We start from the raw sequence: 22,736 nt of genomic DNA, 5'->3' as shown, positions 1-22,736 counted from the left end.
TATATATATATATATGTGTGTGTTATTTTGAATCAGTCACCTGCGTGTACCCTACACTAATCTGCTCTCAACCACACATCTGCCCCCATCATTAAAACACAAACACAGGAGCTACACTCCCAATCGGCTCTATCACACCACTCCTCTTTATAAAACTTGAAGGAATTCCTGCATAGCCTCTATCAGGTGAAAACTTAACCTGCATGTCCTCAAGAATAGAGATACGAGCCAGACTAGCTGGACTATGACCGTCACGGTGCCGTAAATATGTTGAGTACTTTCTGTTTATTGGACCAGCGGTAAACAGTATGAGGACACAGAGCAGGTTGTCTGCCTGTTTCACGGCTTTTAAAGTGAAGTTAAAATAGCTAAAACAAATGACAGGATGAGACAATCAGGCTGTGTGTAAGCATATGTATGTGTGTGTGCAGCTCAGCACTACCGGCTAAAATTGGCCTGTCAGTTTGAGTCCATGGTCTGTTTTTTCCACAAAGCATGGATTAAAAAAAGATACTGGAACGCCATCATTTCCAAACTCTCACCTCTGCCTGTGTGCTGCAGGCAGTTTCAGATGATCACTTGACCTGAGGGTCATCCTGACCTGCTGTGAGCACTCAATTTGACCACACTGGGAAGTGATAAGCTGACACAAAAGCCCTTCTTTTCCTGCAGGTTAGCGACCTCACTGCCAGCGAAGGACACCGTTACTCATCGCTCTGGTCACATGGCTATATGACATTTGACCCTGCTGATTTACAACCAGTTTTCCTTCCTGCATTCAAGTACTGAAACGTGTAGGTTAGCATGGCTGTCATCTGCTCACTTTCACCCTTGTCTATTTACAACGTTATGTCACACACACACACACACACACACACACACACACAGGTGAGCTGCAGATTTTGACAGGTGGCACTGTAACATCTCAGAGCCAAATAATGAAAGTGCGCTGTGGTATTAAAACGTAAATAATGTGTTAAGTCAATTTGCCAACTACTGCAGCAGACTAGTTTTAAGCAGACAGCAGTGTGATGAGCGTGCCTCAAGCACAAGTATAAATGAGGAGCTGCATCGGCATCACAGTTCAGCTGAGCGATGACCAACACGTTAGCCATAACCGAGGCCTGAGAGACAAAGGCAGCTGCAGACAGTCACTCTACAGGTTCATCTAAAGAAAGTGGCTCTCAGCTTCATCTTAGCTCGAGCAGAACTAAACAGCAAGTGAGTTTGAGCTTTCAGGGAAGGGCCGAAATGCACCGCTGTAAAAGAAAAAGGTACGCTTGAGTTACAACACAAGAAAAAACAAGAGCCTCAGAGTGAAAATGAAAGCAAAATAATGTTTTTCCTTATTATTTGTTTTTATAAGTGAGATTAAAATCTAACTCATCATCGTTATGTCAAGTTTTTAAATTAGAACATATCTAGTGCTGCTCAAAACAATGGGCAGTGAGAAGAAAACACCTAGTTTTACTTGGTGATTGTAAGACCCCCAGCTCACACTTTTTGGGGGAATTTCCTCCACTGAACTATCAGTAAACAGATCAAACATCCAGGTTACCAATGTTCGTTACTGTTCCTGGATATCACAGAGATCCCGCTGAAGGAATCAGAAGGAATCATACTGATGAAAAAATTTGATTTTGACACTTGAAGGAGGTACAAATGTTTATTCTGAGTATCTCCTGTACCTATGAAATTATGGGGGTTCAGAAATGCTGGAAAAATAATTAAAAGCCTTTTAATTTGGATAGATTTGTCACAGTATTAAGGTAGAATTATACAAATACACCAAAGTAATTTTTTATAAAAACTGCTGACAATGAGGGGGTCAGGTGGGGGCTGTTATTAATAATCCATCCATTCAATAGAACAAGCTCATTCGTCTGTCTTCGCACCTGTTTACTGTTTCAATGCTAACATGACTATTTACCACTTTTAACAGGCCACTCATTTCACACACACACACACACACACACACACACACACACACACACACACACACACACACCGCTTTGCTTTTGTGCAAACGTTAGCTGAGCCCCTGCTAGCCTTGCAGCCCTGACAGCTCCCAGCCAAAGCCCGCTCCCCCGCCCCTTCCCCGAGCCCGTGTTCCTCCGCCCCAGCTGACCGTGAACCTCTTTTTCCTTCTTCCCCCCCATAAAACAGCAGGCCGGCCTCGGTCTGAGAGCCAGACAGGGGTGTGTATAGGAATAAAAGCTGCAGCTAGCCCTCCTAGCAACCTTTCAATGAAACGTCAGTCCACAGCCGGGGCGGCACAAAGAAGAGAAAACCTGAGCAGGAGCCGAAACGGAGCAGCTTCATCACCCTTTCTTCTACTCACCATAACCTCCGCAGCTCGTCCTCACAGCCAGCCCGTGTCTCCCCGGGTAAATATCCTCACTTCGGCCTTAAATCTCTCCTGTGTCCGCCTCTCTTTCTCTCACTCTCTCCACCCGGAATGCTGCCTGCAGGACAAGAATGGGATCGTCGTGCGCAGGCGCAGTAGATGCAGGGATGATGTTGGCACTTGGAAGTCTGTCGCATGGCAATGCTGAAAAAAACAAAAATCCCCGACGGTGTGCAACACATAACCCGACCTCTGGCGACATCTGGTGGACACACGGTGGCTTCACAAACGCGCATGTGTGTTTGTTTCTTTATTTGTGTAGATTTTCATACTTCAGGATTTTATGTTTATGTTTAATTCCTTTAACTCCAATTTCCACTCAAACAAAACTTTTGGTTCTGTAAGAATTGTCTCCTGTAAGAGTAATAAAAACATCTCTTTACCTCTGCAGCAATTATCATGATTAATAATATTATTCAGTTCTCTAAAATATACAAATCTTCAATGAAAATAAAATATCTACATGTTGATTTTCTTAAACTTGACTTTTAGATTTCTCAGGGTTGTGGGAGGGTTGGATTTGGAGCCTATCCCAGGTAACATAGGGCGAGAGGTGGGGTACACCCTGGACAGGTCACCAGTCTGTCACAAAGATAGCACATAGAGACAGTCACTTTTAATAATTTCTATTATCAATCTCAAAATGCTTTGTGATATTATTAATAATTAGATGTATGGGAGTGGACAGTGAGGATGGGATCACTGTTGACAAGTTGCTTCTGCTGGGAAGCCATGTCTGTTGCCACTGCAATAGAGGGTGGGTAAATAAAGCTAAGAAATTGTTGATAAGACATTGGAAACTGCTTGTACAGCATTCAGAGACTTGTGAAACCATGTTTTAAGGTGTGAGTGTCTAATAGTAGTCTTGGTAAACTTGTAGTACTCCCAGTTAACACTTCCCATAGGAGCAGTGACAGTGGGCGCTGCTGTTGTTGTGAGAGGGAAAAGGGGAGCAGCCTCCACTGAGGATGGCATAAAGTTAAACTGAAGGTCGCAGAACATCATCCTCTGAACTGTTATTTTTACTAAAAACGAATTTTCCTGACCCTCCAGGGCTGCAGATTGTCACCTCGAGTGGTACATTGAATGTTTGGGGAAAATTTCCTTGTTTGCTGGGATACAACCTGGCACAATGATCTACTTTTGCCTATTTTGAGAAATGGTGTTTGTGATTGATTAGTTATGCCTGTAGAGGTCTTTAGGGGGAGCTCTTGCCACCATACTGAAGATGTTGAAAGGAAAGCTATCCCACCATTTTTACTCATTTATCCTCTTTTCAGGTATGAAGAGAGAATTTGTACAGTTGTACTATGAACTATTATGTGGGGAACTGTGTTGCTTGTATTTTCTAAACATGCCAACTGAAGTTTGGAAATCTTTTTAAGCTTTCTTTCAGTTTTTAGTGCTAACTGGTGCACTGTACAGTTAGCTAAGCTAAACACTGGCTTGGTGGCTGGCACAGAAATGCATGTCCCCAGAATATATACCACACATACGGGATATACTTTAATCATGATTAGTTCAATAGGAAACACATACAGTGTATGTGTGAGATTAACCTTTGCTATATTTCTGTGTCAAACTATCCACTGATATGCTTGTGTTTGTTTTATAACAAGGATTGGTATTAAAAAAGGGACAAATGACTGTAGATGTGTTTTATTAATGTTTATTTCCAGAACATTTGAGGTTCATAATCTATGTTTATGTTTATTGATTTGTTTGTTTAATTTGTTGTCAAGTGTCTTTCAGCAAATCAAGGTTCACAGTGATGGATGTTGGACTGATACAAAGCAGATGCTCACAGTTGGTTTCAAAGGTTTCAGTCGTCAGTTTAAAGGTAAGCTAATGTATTCGATATTACTGTTATTCTGTATTTCTTTACTGGTGTCATGCAGGCTGGGGGTTGGACAGCGGCCCCAATAGCCCTCGTAACATCTTCTTAGCTAAATGTAGCTAGAGCACAGTTCTCAGCCTGTCCAGAAAGACAACTGTAATTCACAGTACACATAATTTTTTGACTAAATGTTGAATGAGTCATTTCCCACCTGGCAATCCCACTTTAACACTGTCTGGAACTTCTTCTGAGTTTTAAAACAAACTTTCTGGAAAGCACTTTCCTGATTTTACTAGAAATATAATTTCCTTTTAACTGTCTTTCAATAGACTAAAAGAATAAATAATAAGACTAAAGTATAAAAAAAGATTGTTGGCACACAGGAGGACTCTATGAAACCCACACCAGCACCAACCAACCAACTCTGAACACCTTTCACTACCAAATGAAGTACAAAACAAGTAAGTCAAGAAAAATAAATTACAAAGAGTATTAACATTTAAAAATTGCCACAGTGGTTTGCCCTGTGATTGCCCTTCTTTTTCTCTACTTACTGCTGAAGAGACAGCCAGGAGGAGATTATAATGATGCAAAGGTAGGGTGAAACATGCAAAAGAATTAAACTAGTAAGTTTGAATTTTGGATAGTAGAAGTGTCTCCATGGCACGAAGTATTTTCAGCATGAGGTAAAATCACTCCTCTGGAGTAGTCCATTACCAAAACCAGACCCTGGTACCAACAGCAGAACATGGATGGGTGGATCAGTCTATGTCAGGTGGCTGAAACAGACAGATTAATGTAGCTGTAAGTTTTGTATGAAAATTGGAAAAGCAATAAAGCACAGTAGTTGTTTCCTTTAGGCTGTTACATATGCAAAGATGTGGGAATGTCCTTCATCTATGTTTCTGTATCGAAAATGCTGTAAATAGCCTAAAACATCACCTGTTTAACATGATAGATCCGAAAGAGAAAAAACCTTTGCTGTGAATCACAGCCAGTGTAGAGCTGTTAGAAGAAACACAGCAGCAGATATCAGACATTCAGGGGAGCTCGTCACTCCAGCACCTGCAGACAGAGACACACCAACATGTAAGCTATTCTGCACTGCTGTAAAAATTAGGAACACTTTGAAAACACACATTCTTTACTGATGTGACTGGGTACCTACAGAGGGCTGAATTTAAGAACACCACAAAAACCAGCGTGAAAACAAAATTATACGACAGGCTTGATTGGGGTGACTGTAGCTCAGGCGGTAGAGCAGATCGGAAGGTTGGTGGTTCGATTCCTGGCTAGTCTGCATGCCAAATATTGGGCAAGATACTAACCCCAAATTGCTCTCCGATGCATCCATTGGAATATGAATGTTAGGAAGAAAGCACTTAAAAAGTGTGCATGGGTGAATGCACAAGTTGTATAAAGCGCTTTGAGTGCTCAGAAGAGTAGAAAAGTGCTATATTTACATTTTCCTTAAATTTAATTACAGCAACTCAAAATGGCAATTAGTAGCTTGTGTGGGCGTGGCCAACGTGCTTGTTTGACAACATCAGGGCATGCTCATAACTGGATGATGGTTTATATCCTGGGGGATTGCTTCCCAGATTTGGACCAGGGTATCACTGAGCTCCTGGTCAGTCTGAGGGGCAACCTGGCAGCGTTGAATGGACAAAAAAAAAGTTCAAATATTTTTCTATTGGTTTTAAGTCACGTGGGAGTGGGAGCCTAATATAAGATAAAAACTTGCAATTTCAACAGCACATCTCAGTCTTTCTACATGATAAATGTGTAAATTACAGAGAAAATTCTGGTAGTTCACCTCCTATACTTTCCTGTATTTATAAAACATGGAATTTTTATTAACTTAACTGAAATTTCTACAGAAGACAATGAAAAACAGGAACCTTTCTGTCATATAACTACTTGTTAAGTACTTGAATGGCTGTGAGGGGGTCTTTATCTGCAGGGAAAACTGTAAAACCTATAAAACTACAGTTAAATTTTTTTCCCTTCCTTCACATTTTCCAAAGCCATTCTGCAGGACAGTTTTGGAACCTTTACCAGGCCAATTCATGCCTGGGGACTAGATCTTTTGACACCTGTGCCTTAGACTGATTCTTATCGCTGCACATACCTCTATACTGGTTTTAAAATGTTCGTGACCTGAGTCAGAACAGAAATAGCCACATCAGCTTTAAAAGCCTCTTTTTCCAGGAATAACCTACAGGAGGTAAAACTGTCACATGAGAGTTTAAGTCAGTATTACAGGACTGAGTAAATGAGTCTCAGTCAGTGGGACTGCTCGTAAATTGAAGATGAAATCTGTCTCAAACTGAATGTGACTTTCTGCTTCAAGCTCTGAGCTGTGGGGAGGGCGTTTGACACGTAATTTGACATTTCCTCTGCACGAGAACAGATCATTGTTGTTCTACTTCAGTCTGAGACCGGAGATGAAGTGAACAGATACAAAAAGAATACAAAATAAATATGACAAAAAGCAACACTGATAATGCAAAACTGCAGAAAATGGTTGATATCCTGAATTTGTGAGTGAATATTGGAGGACCCTTTTGTGGTTTCCAAATTTTAATAATTTAATAATTCAAACTTGTTAAAAATGCGCTTTAGATGCTTTGATTTGCGCTAGTAATTTTTCTGGACTGATTCATACCAGCGTTGTTTTGATTATGAGTTATAATTTTGGGCAAACAGCAACTACAAATGCATTTATTTTATCATGATAAGTATTCTTGCCATGACAGCTACATAGTAGAGCTCAGAAACTTTAAAGGTTACTCAGTGTTTTGAGGTCCTACTGTTTCACATCCTGATGACAGAGATGTTGAAATAACTGCTGTTTTTGTTCTTATTTGTGGCTAACAGCTTTCTGCATATGAGCTCACCATGTCTAGTTTGCAAAAACAAAAGTGGTGATTATGAAACCGCTCAGCTTCATAACAGCTGCAAACTCCCTCCTCTCTTAATAGTTTGTTTGTAATTTGTTTTCAGCACCAAATAGATTAAAATGGGCGTTACACAGGGTGTAACATCAAGGGGACAGGTTTTCTGTGTCTGTGACGGGGGACACATTTATACGTTTGGGATGCAAAAAATATAGCCTTTTGAATTAAAATGATTCTTTTTGATACACCTCAGATACTTTTAAATGAACAGTCATTGTCATGCAAGTTGAAAGATGGCCAAGCTTTAACACTGGAAGAGAATAATGAGCTACAATAAGTGGACTCATAGTTCTGGCTTCAAACACCTCCGCTACTTCCGCTGGAAGAAAAGTGTTTTGACATTGATGTGATAATTATTCATTCTTTCATTCATCAAATTCTTTTGCATTTAATTATTAAACAGAAAAAGTGATCAGAGTTGGAAAATACAAAATATCTGACCGCTAAAAAAATTGATATATGGTTTTTACTGTCCATTTTATTAAATTCTATAAAATAAAAACCACTACCACAAATATTATGTTGTGCAACCTCGAGTGACTGTACTGGCATGTAGATTACATGTGAAATTAGTGAGATCCCCTCTATCTCCAGTTTAACTTTTCTCAGTCCACTGGATGGCGCCAAACATACCTTTGCTGAAAGTGTCGGTGGCCCTCATTGTCGTGTTCAAAGTCGGGTTGTGGATGAGACAGCTCACGGCCTCGTGAGGACCTGCAGGGATTAGTAGGGTGCTGCGGGAGCTGTAAAGGCGGTCGTGATAATTCTGCATCGTTGTAGTTTGGATGTTCCTCGACTCTACTGATTGATGAGAGCTGGTATAGAGGAGGACCCATTGTATCTCAGGGGCAGGAAATCCTCCTTGGGTAGTGCACACTGCAGTCATTGTTTTCATATTAACATCTAGCCTGGGATTCTGATAAGGAACTGAGGAGAGAAGGGGACAGAAGACCATTTCCATCTTTCTAAAAATTTTTGAATAAAGAAAGTGAATATTACTCTAACAGGAGTAGCGATTCTTCATGCCAGATTCTTCAGAATGGCATAACCTCATCAGTCCTTCGGCTGGATGAGGTGAATATGTATAATTCCTGAATAGCTTGTGCACTTCAAGCACATCTTGACTGTTTGATTTAAAACCCACTGTGGTTGTGCACAGAGCAAAAATACACAAACTGTGTCTTTGTCCAAAATGATTTGAACCTAGCTGTCACTTGATTACCGATAAATAATCATTACAATCACTAAATGCAAATATTAGCATTGTCACTGTTGGCAGTGCCTGAAAGGAGGAAACTACACATTCTACATTTATATGCTTATTTATATGACAATATAACTTCTCTTTCTTATTTTTGTGAAAAAGACTGAAAACCTTTCTTACCACCGATCTGTAAAGTTACTTGGCAGATCTGTGTGTGTTCCAGGTGGTATTTCTTCATCACGCTGCCGTCCAAGACTGCCGCAAAAGCCCAGAAAGTCCTTTCGTTATCTTCAAGAGTCAGGTTTTTGATTATGATGCTGATATTTCCTCTAATTATGTCCTGAGGGAAGGCTGAGACCCTGTGTTTATAGTAGTCATTTACATGCTCAGCCATCTTTCTTCCTTCATTATAGGAATACAACACAAAATCCCTGTTATCTTGCCAATAAAAACGAACATTACTCCAGTCGGTGATATTTTTATTTTGTATACTACATTCGAGGACTGCTGAGTCGGTGATAGTGGTGTTAACGTACACCAGTGTTGCATTACCCACTGAAACTGGAAAAAAAAAATAAAATAGACAACTGTTAATGATTGCTACTTCCTCAAATCCTGTGACAGTCTAATACCAAGTACTCTTATCTTTAAAACAAATTTCTTCTCAGATAAGCCAAACGGTACAGTTCCATCATGTACACAAACACGCACACAGCTTTGAATGAAAATGGTCTTATAAAAAGGTGATAGCTTACCGATCGTGAGACTGAAAAAAAGTACAAATAGGATCAACATTTTTGTGAGCCTTTTGTCAAAGAGCAGCGAGTAAAACACGTGTTAGTGAGCACGGACACTAAAAATGAGGTCATGTGCAATGGAGACTAACAAGATGCCTTCTTTTGACTCGACAGTCTTCATCGGGCCTTTCCCCCCAGAATGACTAGTAATAAAGTCTTCATAATACCGAAGTAAAGCTCGGCTGCGGAGAGCAGCTAATATCTGCATTATCAGTGCCCTGTGACTACATGAAGCCTACGTGCTTTGGTTGCCATTGAAGAGGAAGTGAGAGTTGGGTAACATGTCAGAGTATTAAAGCAGAATATTAAACTAAGTGTACTCTAAGGAGACTCAATAATCTGAGCCTTTCCGACATCGAGAGCTAGAAAATAAAACAGAAGAGTGAGCTGATATTCTCTGTTCAGCTCTGCACGACAAGCTTCCACTCTCTGTCAGACAAAGACGTTCAGATGACTTCCTTAATATTGAGAACCACCTGCCATTAGATGCAGATATGAAATCAGTTTAATATGATAGAAAAGGAAGAACATGACTCACGTATGTTTACAGATCCAACGATGATACCTGACAGTTTTTCCGTTGCCCGCCTAACATAGAAACAGTGTGTGTGAAAACCAACAGGGGCCGAAAGGTAAGATTCTCAAATGGATATCTCATGGTTAGAGAAAATAGAAAAACTGTTGCATCAAAAAAAATCACACAACTTCCTGTTGCTCTATTTGCTCTTTTTTTCTTCATTGATTTTGAAGTTGTTTTGTCTCTCTTACGTTTAGCTCCTTTGATCTTCACTTTGATCATTTTTTGCCTTCTTCTCAGTCTGTTCGCTTGCTCTGTGTTCAGTAATCTTCTTGTTGATCTGATACAGGCAGTTTAATTTACACTGCTTTCTGTGGTAGTATCTTTGGTTTCCATTGTTTTTGTATCTTCAATCACTGTACACACACTGCCCACTTTATTAAGTACACCTTGCTAGGTCCGGTGTGAACCTCATTTTTCATTAAGAATTTAATTCTTCATTAAACAAAATACTGGAAATATTCGTCAAAGATTTCAGTTCATATGATATTATACATGATAGCATCACACAATTGCACCAAATGTGTGCACTGCATCCATGATGTGAATCTTTTGTTCGTTAACTCGCGGTGTTATCTTGTTTGGGGCAGCCATGGAAAGGGATGGACATGATCAGCAACAATACTCAGGGTAGGCGGAGTGTTTAAAGCTCATTTGGTGCTAATGGGCTGAAGGTGTGCCAAGAAAATATTCCCCACCCCATTACTTGTCCACCACTAGCAGGAACCGCTGATAAAGGCAGAATGGGTCTGCGTTTTTATGTTGTCTACATCAAAGTCTGACTTGACCATCTGAATGTTGCAGCACAAATTGAAACTCATCAGACCAGATATTGTTTTTCCAGTCATCTGTTGTTTAGTTTTACTGAACCTGTGTGAACTGTACTCTCAGTTTCCCGTTCTTAGCTGACAGGAGTGTCACCTGGCTTTATCGTCTGCTGCTGTATCCCATCAGCATCAAGATTCTGCATTTGCATTTGGACATACTCTTCTGCATTCCCTTGGTTGTAATCGTGGTTGGTCATTTGAGTTACTGTTGCCACTCATTGAATATTTGCTCTCTTACAACCCAAGAGATGTTTGTGTTGGAAAATGATAGTAGATTGTCAGTTTCTGCCTGGCAACAACCATGACATGTTCATAAAATTAACATAAATCACCTTTTCTCCCCATTCTAATGCTCAGTTTGAACATCAGCAGGTTGTTTTGATCATGTCTATATGACGAAATGGATTTAGCTGCTGGCACTTGATTGGCTTACAACCACGCGTCAGTGTCAGCTTCACGGGATGTTTTTGGTTTGTTGTTTGTGTTTCAGTCAGATATGAACATCTTCATCCTGCACCATCATCATAACTAATCATGATAAAAATCAAAGTGAAATAGTATACTACTGTTATGGAAACTACTAATATTAATATATAGTATGTTATATAATACTATTTTAGGTCATATTAGGGCCTTGGAAGCACATCATTGGCAGGTTAGCAATCGCGGCAAGATCCTTGTGTTAAATTGATTGTTTCTGAGCAGCCATCAGAGTATTTAGGGGGATAGGAGCCTTTATATTTTACCCACAATGCACTTGTACTTCAGTTGTCTTTGTTTTGCAGCCAGAAACCATGGCAGCAAAGCAAAGAAAGTCAGCAGTGTTGCTTTATGATGATGCCAAAATGTAAACTTTATTTCTCAAGCCTGTATTACAAGAATGAATCACCGTCAGCACATATATTCTCCTTTTTGCAACTGTCTGCTGGCTGCAGTTGTTAGTTACCAGAAATATTGGTGAAGCACAGTAGGTTTGTGGTCCATGGATCCTTTTTTGTTTTTGTTTTCTGCCACAGATGTATTCTTGCTGACTTTCTGTCTGGGACATAAAGCAGACTCAGTTTGTTGAAGTGAAAGCAGTTCAATTTTTTCCTCTTTGTTTTCTCAGGCATAGTCATCAAAAAGGAAAACTTTGTAACTGATTATAAAATGGCAATGATATCTCAGAAGTAATTAAGAACCAGTCAGACAGCTTGATTTAAGTAGTTTTCTGATAATGTAAGCAGAATGCAGCTAATTTCAGAATTTACTAAACAGCTGTTTTTGTCCTGCTAAGGCTTTACACACCAGAAGCGTTTCATAAAAACGTCACGTAATTCCGAATTTTACGGATCCAAACATGCTGTGTAACCTAAATACACACTGAACGTGTTTGCAGAAAATTCATCCTCAAATAACACACTGTGAAAGAAAGGAGTTGACATCAAGCAATGATGAGCTAGTCCTGATTTTACTAAACCAAAAAAGGAACAAACAGAAATTCTTTGTTCCTCTCATTCTCAAGAGAAAGGAGCAGCATGCAGAACTTCATGTTGGGATCCAGGAGCTGAAGCTTTATTGCGATTGCTTTTGCGCATATTTCTGGATGTCAGTGGGGCCAGTTGAACTCTTGTTAGCAGAGAAATGAGACCATACTTGAGGAGGCAGAGAAATAATTTCAAGAGCCGATTGTGACACAACAACAATCAAATGTAACACCATGTTCAACACTTTGACTGTGTCACCACCAGACAATGATGTGATTGGTTAGATGTGTTTACATGCAACCGAAACACTGGAAAAATTTAGCTTAACCTCAAAAAATTTACGTTGCAAATTCCTCCTACGTAATTTCGTGTTGGGTTGCATCAAGAATAGGTGAGTCATAAAATATTTTTAGTGGACGATATATTTGCACAGATTTTATGTTTCTTGTGTGTAGAGGCTTTTACTCAGAAAAACCACCAAACTCTTTTTAAACAGTAAAAAAAATAAAATAAATTGGGGAACTGATCAAAGTTTTGATTGCTGTCCCCCTGATGTGACCCACTGGTTTTACTTTGAATTGAAGAAGTATTACACAGTTTAGAGAACAGAAACACAAACAATGTCACAACACAACAGTCTATCCAAATGCAGAGCAGTGGGTCTGTTAAATGAAGCATTCTTGTAAAGCTTTTTGTTTTTAATCATTTATGAGCTTCCTTTTCAATTCATGAATGAGCATATAGAGCCACAGCTCCACCTTAGATAGACTGGGTGCTAGGCTAGGTTTTTGTACTTTTCCAGCCCTGGACTACATGATATCTGCCACTGCAAGCTACAGTAAGTAGGTCCTGATTTGTTTGCTATTGAGGGACCAAGTTGCACCACATAGTGGTGCATAATGTGGGCCAAATTTCAGTCTTCTCAGTATAAAATCGTCACGGGACAGGCTTTGTCAGACAATTTAGGCTTTGAAGATAATGAGGCGAAAGGTAGCAGTGGGTACAAAAGCGATGTAACATAACTCAAAAGGAAGTGAAGCTAAATAACAAGCAGAAGACACAAGACTAACGTTTTGTATTCTGTAATGTAGACCTAAATGCTGCAGAGTATTAATGCACTTTGGATCGGGTCCAGATTTACATCACGAAGCTGCAGATGCCCCTCTTGCGCAGTCTGCGGCTCTGCCTTTCAGACAGCGAGGGCTGAGGTTGTTTACGCAGTGTGGGTCTGATTCTTTCTTACAGAAAGAAACATATTTACACATATTCAGAAGTCTGCACGGGAGCTATCTATTCTCTTGTCAGGGTCTTCAAGGAATATTTCATCTAATTTTTTCGGCTTCAAACTCCAATCATCAGGTAGGGGAGTGGGGGGGGGGGTTATTCTGGTCCTGGGTATCCTTTAAAAATATTTTTATTGCATTTATGTTGGTCATTTGAACCACATAGTTTCATTTTTTTTCTCCATAAGAAGTGAGCTTGATTCTCTTCCTAAAACCTTAATTTTTTCTATCTATAAACCATATATAAAAAATATATAATATTCATCTAATTGGGATACTTTTATTCTTTATACTGTGTTAATCATAAGAGCATTTATTTATTTATTTTTTAATTCAGGTATTTATTGTCTGCTTTTCAGGCTACTGTCAGTGAAACAAAAAAGTCAAAATAAGACATGAGCCCAGAATTGAAGCATGTTTTGATTTATCTGCTTTAATATTTTATTTTGAGTGACCTGTGGAGCAGTATGGAGAAAATCATCTACATTATTAACACATACAGGTATCATTTACAGTATCCTTCAGTCATAACGAGAATGAGAGCCAAAAAATTAAATTAATTAATAAGTAATTAATTAATAAAAGAAAATGTTTTTCTGTTTTTTAACGTTTTTTTCCCCTTATGTAGTTGAAACTACATTTGCACATGCTCAAACGCTTCCTTCCTGTTTTGTCATTCTGTACATATCATCCTGCTGCTGACAAAAGGACGTTCCTTTTACTATAAATGGAAATGAGTTGTTTCTCCACGTTGTTTGGTATGTCTGAAAATTTGTTATATGCCTTCAAGACACTGCAAAAATGTATGTGAAGCAAAGTGTGCGTATATGTACTTCTTTTAGCATGGTGAACTTTGTGCTTATGAAATCTGCTCTTTCTATTAATCCAGTTTATAATATCATTATTTACTAATCTCATCAGCTGTCTTGTTAGTTGTTACATTCAGCGATAAAAATGTTGCGTGAGACGTGAAAGTAGTTCGAGTGTCGTGGGAGAACTCTTTTTGTCTGATGACCACGTAAGCCAACAAAATAGTGGCTGTCATTTGTCAGCCTAAAAGTTGAAGTGTTGCCTTGGAAGTGAGATCCTGAACCTGAAGGTTGCTCTATGCATCTAACTGTGTGTGCATGTGGAGGGTTAAAAAAACAAAAGGTGACGTGGTCTAGCAGTTAGCTCCATTGTGTGAAGTCTAAGCTGTTTTCCTACTGAGGAAAAGAATAATCTGGTTGAATTAAAGCTTAAAATAAACTGGCTGAAGGGCAGAGCAGGGGAGCTGGAAAACTGCACAGTTGGCAGCTGCGTAGGGTGAGGCTCGGCTGCTCAACCACATCGTGCTCAAACCGTTCATAGAGTGGGTCTACAAGTAGGCCCACTCCGCTACCAGCTGGTTAACCAGCCTGTGATTGCAAAAGCTTCTTTGTGCCTATTACCATTAATGTAGGTCCCATTTAAAGTCTTTGGTGTTGACCTCATCAGGCCATTTTACCAGAGTCCTCACAAAGATATCGCTTTGTATTAGTTCTGGTGGATCACGTAATCTGATATCCCAAAGCAGTGAGGCTGCGCACCGTTTCTGCAAAGAGTGTTGCACAAGCACTGTTTCAGGTCATCTCCCATTCTTCATCCTGAAAGATATACTGACTGACCAGGGTACATGGTTCATGTCTTGCACACTAAAGGAGCTGTATGAATTATTGGGCATTAAATCTGTTTGGACCAGTGTCTACCACCCTCAGACTGACGGGTGGTAGACACTGAACAAGACTTAAAAGCCCATGATTCATAAGTTCATTCACGAGGATAAATGCAGTTGGGATCGCCACAAAGTGCTTGTATTATTCCTTTCTTTTAGCTCAAAGTTACTTGCCAATTGGTAAGGTCTCGTTGTGGTCACGTGGTGGCGTTGACTATAACATCATACTGTCAGACAGGGGAGGAGCCACACAAATATATCACCTCAAACTCTTAAAAGCATGAAGAGAGGCTGAAACCGCTTCTCTGGTGAGCCTGGTGACGGTGAGAGATGAGTTGGGGCTGGCGGTGCATAATTCCACGATTCCTGCCTCCCGCCATTGTGGCAACCATCTCACTCAGCCCCAGAGAGCAGAGTAGCAGAGTAGCGGTGTTTTGCAGATTTGTTCTCCACCCTGCTCAGCTATACTAGTCTCATGACCAAATAATGACTCCGATATCTGCGAGTCTAATGATAGTCTTATGAGCACTATTTTGATACACACCCTATTGGTTACTTGAGCATAAGTGGCAAATTGTTCAGAGGGAATTGGCTGAAATGCTAAAAATGGGAGTAAAGCAACGTGGTGTAGCCCCATAGTTCTTTTTGTGAAGAAAGATGGCTCTATATAGTTTTGTGTTGACTACCCTAAGGTGAATCAAGTTTCACAGTTTGACACTTATTCCATGCCCTGGGTCAACAAGCTCCCTGACCAGTTAGGCACTGCTCACTTTTTCTTGATGTTGGATTTGACCAAGGGCTACTGGCAGATTCCCTTGCCCTGCCTGAGTCCAAGAAAAAAACGGCTTCGTGCAGGCTCTCTGTGGGGAACCCTTGCTCTACACGCCAAACTTATCTCCTATTTTGAACTCTTTACACAGGCTCCTGATGTATTTTAAGACTAATTTTAAAATACTTGTACTTACATACCGAGCAGTAAACGGAGCAGCACCAGTCCCATTTGGACGTAACTTTTATTGCATTATAACTTGCATTTTTTTTCCATTTTACCAGCTGATTAGTTAGGCTTAAACAAGTCTTCAGGTTATGACGTCTGAATTGAGTGAATTTAAATGGACTTCTTTTAGTCTCAATTTACTGTATAAAGTACAATAAAGTACTACGTTCCACAGGTCAGAAAGTGGCATTTTACGAGATTCAGAGCTCTACTGTCTGGAATGTTGATTTTTTTTTTTTTTAGCTGGATGTCTCTCTGTTTCCCTGCAGGTCTGCTGTTCTGGTTCTTGGTGCCAGTTTCATCAGAAACAAATGGAACCAGAGGGGCACTGCTGGTCCTTCAGTGCCATCACAACCTCAGCGAAAAGTTCATTCCTGAGCAAACCTCCATATACTGGCAAAGTAATTCCATCGTTCTTCATGTTTTTTCAAAAGGACAAGAGGAATTTCAACACCAAAGTGAGTCATTTAAAAACAGGACTGCAATTTTCCGCGATCAACTGGCCTCTGGCAACTTCTCCCTTGTCATCAATCCGCTGATGCTGAAAGACGATCAGCTCAGCATCGAAGTTGCTTACATACCAGAAAGCAGGACGCTCTGCCAAACCACTGTTCATGTAGCAGGTATAGTTCACCTTAATTAACATGGATGCAAATATCAGTATTTGTTAAATATGTGAAATGCAAACTGTATGTCCAATGGGATTGAAAAGATGAAACCCTTCAGGCAGTGTTCAGGCACATATCTTAAGGATAATAAAACAGGTGGCTCGTGATGATTATTTCGAGTGCTGCATGTATTTATTCACTGAGTTGAGTGATGATTGAGGGATAAAACTAGTGACTAGTTTATGTTTTTGTTAATTTGTACAATAATGATCTCTGATTTCTTAAAATTTGTATGAAAATTCTAACATTTATACATGTGAAAAATCTCTGACTCATTTCCAGCTCGTTTTGAGATGCCAAATATTGTGGTCAACACCATAGATATGATGGCTATGTGTGCAACAAAGGGGGGCTTTCCTGAACCAGAGCTATCATGGATCTCCGTGGACCACGAGGGACATGAACGTACACTTGAACCACCTGATGTCCAGACCCTTGAGATCTACAAGGAAGATGACGGCACCTACAGAGTTACCAGTACTGCCAACATCAGAGGATCACAGAAAGTTACATGCAGCGTTTACAACCCAACTTCAAAGGAGACATTGAGTGTAATTAAAGACGTAATTACAGGTACTCCAAGGATCATTTTTGCTTTTCAGCCTGAAGTTGACTTTTCAAATAAATTCAGAATCCATATCCATAGGTTTGAAATAGATATGTAAACCACTGTGTTTATTAATCAACCAACAATGACAAAAACATAGAATAACTTGAGGTTCAACTCCTGAGGCAGAACTCTAAGTCTTAAGTCACAGTTCATCTTAAACACAGACAAAAATTTTTTTTTAATATATATGTAATTTTGCTGTAAATTTAAAAACGCACTGTGAAATTTGAAACTGCCAGAATTACATACATCTCATCCCAGAATAACATCAATTGTAGGTCTGTTTCCCTGTAATTTCATGTCATCGAGCCAAAAGCCTTGACAAGCCTAGAAAATAACCTAATTCTCCATTGCAGACTTAGTAGTAGCAAATCTTTTATAGATACAATTTGAGTGAATGAATTCATAATTATATTAACACTAATCTCTTCAAACCAGAGAAGTTCTTAAAGTAACTTTTTGAAAAAAGTGTGGCCCCCAACAATCCTGATTTGAATTACAGTAGCTTACAACGTTACCATTTTCATGCAAGAGAATTCAAGATGCACATCAATTCCCATCAGTTCGTGGAAGCTTTCTGTGTTTCATTCATACAGATTCCCATGAGCAGTTAACCTAAAGTTCAGTTTACAGTGCTGTTTAGATTTAGATGATTTTTGCACTAAGGATTAATTTTGTGTTGAAGTTGTAGGTAAAGTAACACAACTGACTGTTGTAACTGTGTCTTGTTCCTGATTTACAGATGAAGGCTGGAGTCTGCCTTTGGGAGCTGTTCTTGGAGTACCGGTAATACTTGCAGTAATACTCGGAGCAGGAGCCGCCATTGGCTGCCGAAAAATGAAAAGTCTGTAAACTTTTAAATTTTGCTCCTTTTCCTTTGTAATTATTAATTATGTAATTAAATGTTTAAAAATTGGTTACATCAAATACTGTGCGGAGGATCAGTAACAGCAGTACTGAGTAAAATGTATGACTATATACATCATTAGAAAATGACAAAGTGACTCTGACCCCTTAGCAAACTCTGGTTGCTGGGTAAAAATGTGTTATTACTTGATTGGCTGGTGAGTGGTTGCTTGCATTTGCTATGAAAAAGAGAGTGCTACACCATAAGGTTGCTGCACTTGCCTGTAGTTTGCAAGAAAGACGTCCACTTATCTGCAAATACTACCCAAATACTCTTCGAGTTTTAATGAAAGTCTGTAAAGTTTGACACAAACTGGAAACTGACAGTTTCCATTTAAAGTAAAAAAACAAACAAACACATTTGCAATGCTTGCAGACAATTTGGTGTTTTTCATGCAATCACAAGGATTTTTTTTGTGCGGCACCGTATATTTCTTTGCAACCGATTTGACACTAGTGACTGGCAGCAACAACTGGACAACTGAGTACATACTTATTTTGCTTTTTTCTTCCTTTAATTTGCAACATCTTTGAGAGAATGCACCAGGTTTAAACCGCTGTGGAAAATTAGTATCAATCTCTTCATTTTAGCTCACCTTCTGAAGCAGTTACCAATGAAAGCTACAACACAAAGTTTGTGAGAGAGAAACATTTCAGGGTGTAAAGTAACCTCAAACTATAACTTCATGAAGACCACTTTTCCTCCATTGGAACTCAGAACACGAAATTAAGCACAGGCACAGATGTCTCTGCTCTGTGTCAACCCTTTACGCTGTTGAGATCCATTGGAAAAAGATCCACACATATGCCGTACACAGCTGCTCTGTTGAAAGTTAATACATGAATCATTTTTCTTGCAGGGAGAGACTGTTCAGGACAAAGCCTACAACAACTGAGCGCCAATGAACCTGCACCATTGGAAGACAGCACTCCTGATCCTGCAGCTGTTGTAGTTGATGATGTAGCTAAATAAAGGGAAAACACTAAATAGAAGACATAGCAGGGACTCATGTTTCTGAAATAAAGACCTCATCTATGGAGGACCACAGAGCCACACACACCGAAAAATAGTGTTTTTATTTTAAATTCAATTATTAAATAATAAATAACTTTATTAACGTTTGAATAAGTAAAATAATAAATAAATGAATCTGTAAATGAATTTACAAATGCATAACTTATTGTACAATTCATTATTTAAGCAAAAAAAGTCTTTACTTGATGCACGTGGCTCTTGTGGTGCTCCATATGTTAGAATCAGAATCAGAATCAGAATCAGAAAGGGTTTTATTGCCAGATGTTGAGCAGGTTTACAACATTAGGAAATTGCTGCGGTGCTTCAGTGCAAACATACTGTCATAAAAATATAAAAATAAGAATAAGAATTAAAAGTGCTAAGTGGATAGATATATACATGATATATACATGAGTGCAGGTGGTGATCAGTGCCAAACATGGAATGATGCAGTGAACACAGCGTAGGGTCATGTGTTAGTGGTGGGAACAGTCATATGGTTATTGTTCATGAGTCCAACAGCAGAGGGGAAGAAACTGTTCTTATGGCGAGAGGTATAAGAACAGTTTCTTCCCCTCTGTTACCTTCAAGCATGTTACCTTCAACAGGTGGTTATAGGCTGAGTCTACAGGCGCACACTCGGAGGATCAACTCTACATTTCACTGCAGGGCCCCTTCATTTTTCACAATCGGTGTCGGGCAGAATGTAAATACATAGGCTGAAATCTAAATGTTACATTTGATGTTTACATCTAAATTATTTAGCTGTAACAAAACAGGAATAAAATGTAGGACACGGAAACTAAAGTTCAAAATCTGAAGAAATAGATCACACGCAGTTTACTGATGGATCAAGATATTAGTTACCCAGATAGCATCAGACCCCAAGGTGGATCTGCCCTGAATACAGTGTATTAAATAAAAACTGTTTTTGTAGCAGTTTATGAGCATTACGTTGTTTTAATGAGTATTTAGTAAAATTTAAATGTCCCAATTAAATGTTACAAACCTTTTTTCTTTAAAGAGAGGGTTTTGTTATTTCTACTGTTAGTGGATACATATCCTTAGATTTGCTTTAATGTCTCCCAGTTTAATCATTTCTAATATGAGCCAATCCCACTTTTACTCACAGATGATGGATCTCTTACAGCCACAACAATCTATTAACGGTGCACTGATTTCCATGCAAAGATGCAGTCAGTACATCTTAATGATTACCTGACTTGAGTGGATTAGTGGCTCAGAAATAAGCACACAGTGAGAGACTGTGAGGGAGCGAGTGACAGCTCTGCAACATCACAGATCACTTTTGCGCGGTTTCTTTTTCTTTCTTTTCGCAGATCGGTTGTATGCAAGTCTCTTTCAAAGAGGCTGCTATTAGTGGGACTCGGAAAGATCAAGTGCATTAGATTGACAGTCTTACCCCATATGGATTTCATTCACCAGAGAGCAGATGAAGGAGCGAGATGGCATCAAAGTTAAAGAGAGGCGGAAATTACACCTCAAACATGCACGCGCGTGTGTGCGTGACGGATGCGCTAATTAAACACATAGCAATACACTTCTGGTTCTGTGCAAGCAGACTCCAATCCAGACACAGTTTATAGTAGAGCCTATGATATATGCCTTTTGGTGGATCAGGTTGTCGGTCAACCCACTGAGACTGATTTGAGTATGTCAGCAACAATATGTCAGCAATCAGGCTTAATGTGCAGTGTAATCAGATTGCAATCAGAGTACCTGTAGCTGCTTTAAAAACATAATTTAAAAATATATTTAGTTGAGTTTTAAAAGCTTAAAGTCATTTTAGTCTCATCTTCACTCATACTATATATTCACATTAAGAAACAGAAGCAGCATTAAGCCACAGCTGCACAAACCACCCAAAAGAAGAAAAAAACACAGCTTAATGTTAAATAAAAGAGATCAAACATCCAGCTATGAGTGAATAAACACTGATGAGGAGTCCGGTACCACCTGTAGCAAAGCCTCCACCACCATCAGCACAATCAGGTTTAGAGTACACTGCAGACGGGCCTTGATCGATACTGGGATGCTCAGTTTTGGTTTCATTATTCTAAAAATGCAACGCTTTGAATCTTTAGATATCATTAAATTCTGGTACCGGTGTATGTTTTTCTGTAGTTTTGGGGCCTGATTCGATTATTTTACCATTCTAGTGTTAAACGTTTTTGAATTTTTTCTGCAAGAGTTATTAATTGAGGCAAAAATGGGAGCAAAATCCACAAATTACTGCTTACAGGTGTGGTTAGTTCGGTCGTTGGTTTTCTAAACACAGATGCAGTCAATTCAATATGACATACTCAGTCTGCCAAAGGCAATGCAATTTCAAGCACGGTCAAAAAATAAGAGATGGTAATTTAAGATAATTTTCTAGCAGGACAGGTGCAGCATTGTAATTGTGAACAGAAAATGAAGTAAATTAATATGGAACGTGTACGTTAAATATAGGCCTACAGTGGCAGTCTAGCAGAGAATCGTTATAATGGAGACAAACTTCAGTAACTGACAGAGTCCAATGTAGGACTGTAAGAAGTAACAATTGGACATCATGTTTTGATGATGGGAAATGTGTGATTGAAAAAAAATGGGTTTGCTGATTTCGTGGGGGAATGTTTGGCGTTTGGTGGATCAGAAATTTGATTCCTTTTAGGGTTGTACATTTTTATTCCTTATGTTTTTTGATTGACTTAATTGTAGTTTTGAATGTGTTGCTGTATGGAATATGCAGTAGGAATGAAAAGGGAGTGGTGAGAATTGTGCCTGGGTTGACTGTGTGTAGATCCATTGGTACTGCCTTTGGTTGGGACTACAGTACACAGAAATGTAGTCATTCATCTCCCCTCGCTATTTCCCCTGTTTAAGGTAACTGCCATGCACAAAACTCTACAAACTTTTTTACTCCATCATCATTATTCATTGTAAGGGAGGTGAATGGTGGACTGTTTCAGCTGTGTAAGCTAGCTTTTAATACTGTCCCACCATGTTGAATGATGTTTTTTCTGCCACTGTCTGTATATTTAAGTTAACTACTGAAAGACATACAGAACTAAAGTATTATTTAATTACTGTGGTAAGGCAGTGTCAGCTAAAATATGTGATTTAATTAGATGTATTTACTTTATGTCACAGTTCATGTTGTGCACTGCCTGAAGTCTTCTCATCAGCTAATACAGAAAATAACAGTAACTTTGTTTGGAAATTGTGGTTCTGAGACAGAGTTTATCATTGCAGAGAGAATACGGGTTTGGTTGTGTCTATTGTAGCTGACACTCTATACAGAAGTCGAGAGCTGCATGCATCTTCATTCATCTCCAGTTTGAGGGCACAACATATGCACGTATGCGTTTTTGTGATCTATATCTCACACACTGTCAGAGCTGTGAACTCCATTACATGGACTGAGCAATTCCTGCAACTGAAGCCACCGTATGTTGAAGACATTTTGTTGATTCATTTTGAGTTTTG

At 39.3% G+C, this 22,736-nt stretch overlaps 3 protein-coding genes across 5 annotated transcripts in view; 1 reads left to right on the top strand and 2 right to left on the bottom strand.

The window, feature by feature from the left end:
• clasp1a (cytoplasmic linker associated protein 1a) overlaps positions 1-2,494 on the bottom strand; it is a 91,891-nt gene extending 89,397 nt beyond the window's left edge. Inside the window, exon 1 of the mRNA XM_013914001.1 lies at positions 2,342-2,494. The gene's annotated coding sequence lies outside the window, so the exon portion shown is untranslated. The remainder of the gene's footprint in view (positions 1-2,341) is intronic.
• Positions 2,495-2,535: 41 nt separating this feature from the next.
• On the top strand, positions 2,536-19,291 carry LOC102196298 (uncharacterized). Of its 2 annotated transcripts, none has more exons than XM_005745708.2 (7): positions 2,536-2,643; positions 4,150-4,247; positions 4,628-4,705; positions 16,483-16,671; positions 16,999-17,289; positions 18,069-18,170; positions 19,093-19,291. In XM_005745708.2, exons 1-7 carry the CDS (start codon positions 2,543-2,545, stop codon positions 19,203-19,205), a joined length of 972 nt encoding a protein of 323 aa, XP_005745765.1. In that variant the 5' UTR covers positions 2,536-2,542; the 3' UTR covers positions 19,206-19,291. The 2 variants fall into 2 exon arrangements, with proteins under 2 accessions (XP_005745765.1, XP_005745764.1); XM_005745707.2 differs by having other exon boundaries at positions 16,318-16,671.
• LOC102195821 (CD276 antigen homolog) lies at positions 4,701-9,496 on the bottom strand. Of its 2 annotated transcripts, XM_005745705.2 has the most exons (5): positions 9,164-9,496; positions 8,589-8,969; positions 7,838-8,131; positions 5,187-5,309; positions 4,701-5,023 (listed from the first exon to the last, which is right to left on the bottom strand). In XM_005745705.2, exons 1-4 carry the CDS (start codon positions 9,201-9,203, stop codon positions 5,233-5,235), a joined length of 792 nt encoding a protein of 263 aa, XP_005745762.1. In that variant the 5' UTR covers positions 9,204-9,496; the 3' UTR covers positions 4,701-5,023; positions 5,187-5,232. The 2 variants fall into 2 exon arrangements, with proteins under 2 accessions (XP_005745762.1, XP_005745763.1); XM_005745706.2 differs by lacking the exon at positions 9,164-9,496 and having other exon boundaries at positions 8,589-8,998.
• Positions 19,292-22,736: the final 3,445 nt, after the last annotated feature.

The sequence above is a fragment of the Pundamilia nyererei genome, unplaced genomic scaffold (assembly GCF_000239375.1).
Source record: "Pundamilia nyererei isolate P.nyererei 1_Seehausen unplaced genomic scaffold, PunNye1.0 scaffold00163, whole genome shotgun sequence".
NCBI lineage: Eukaryota > Metazoa > Chordata > Actinopteri > Cichliformes > Cichlidae > Pundamilia > Pundamilia nyererei.
This window is presented reverse-complemented; position numbering and strand designations above follow the sequence as displayed.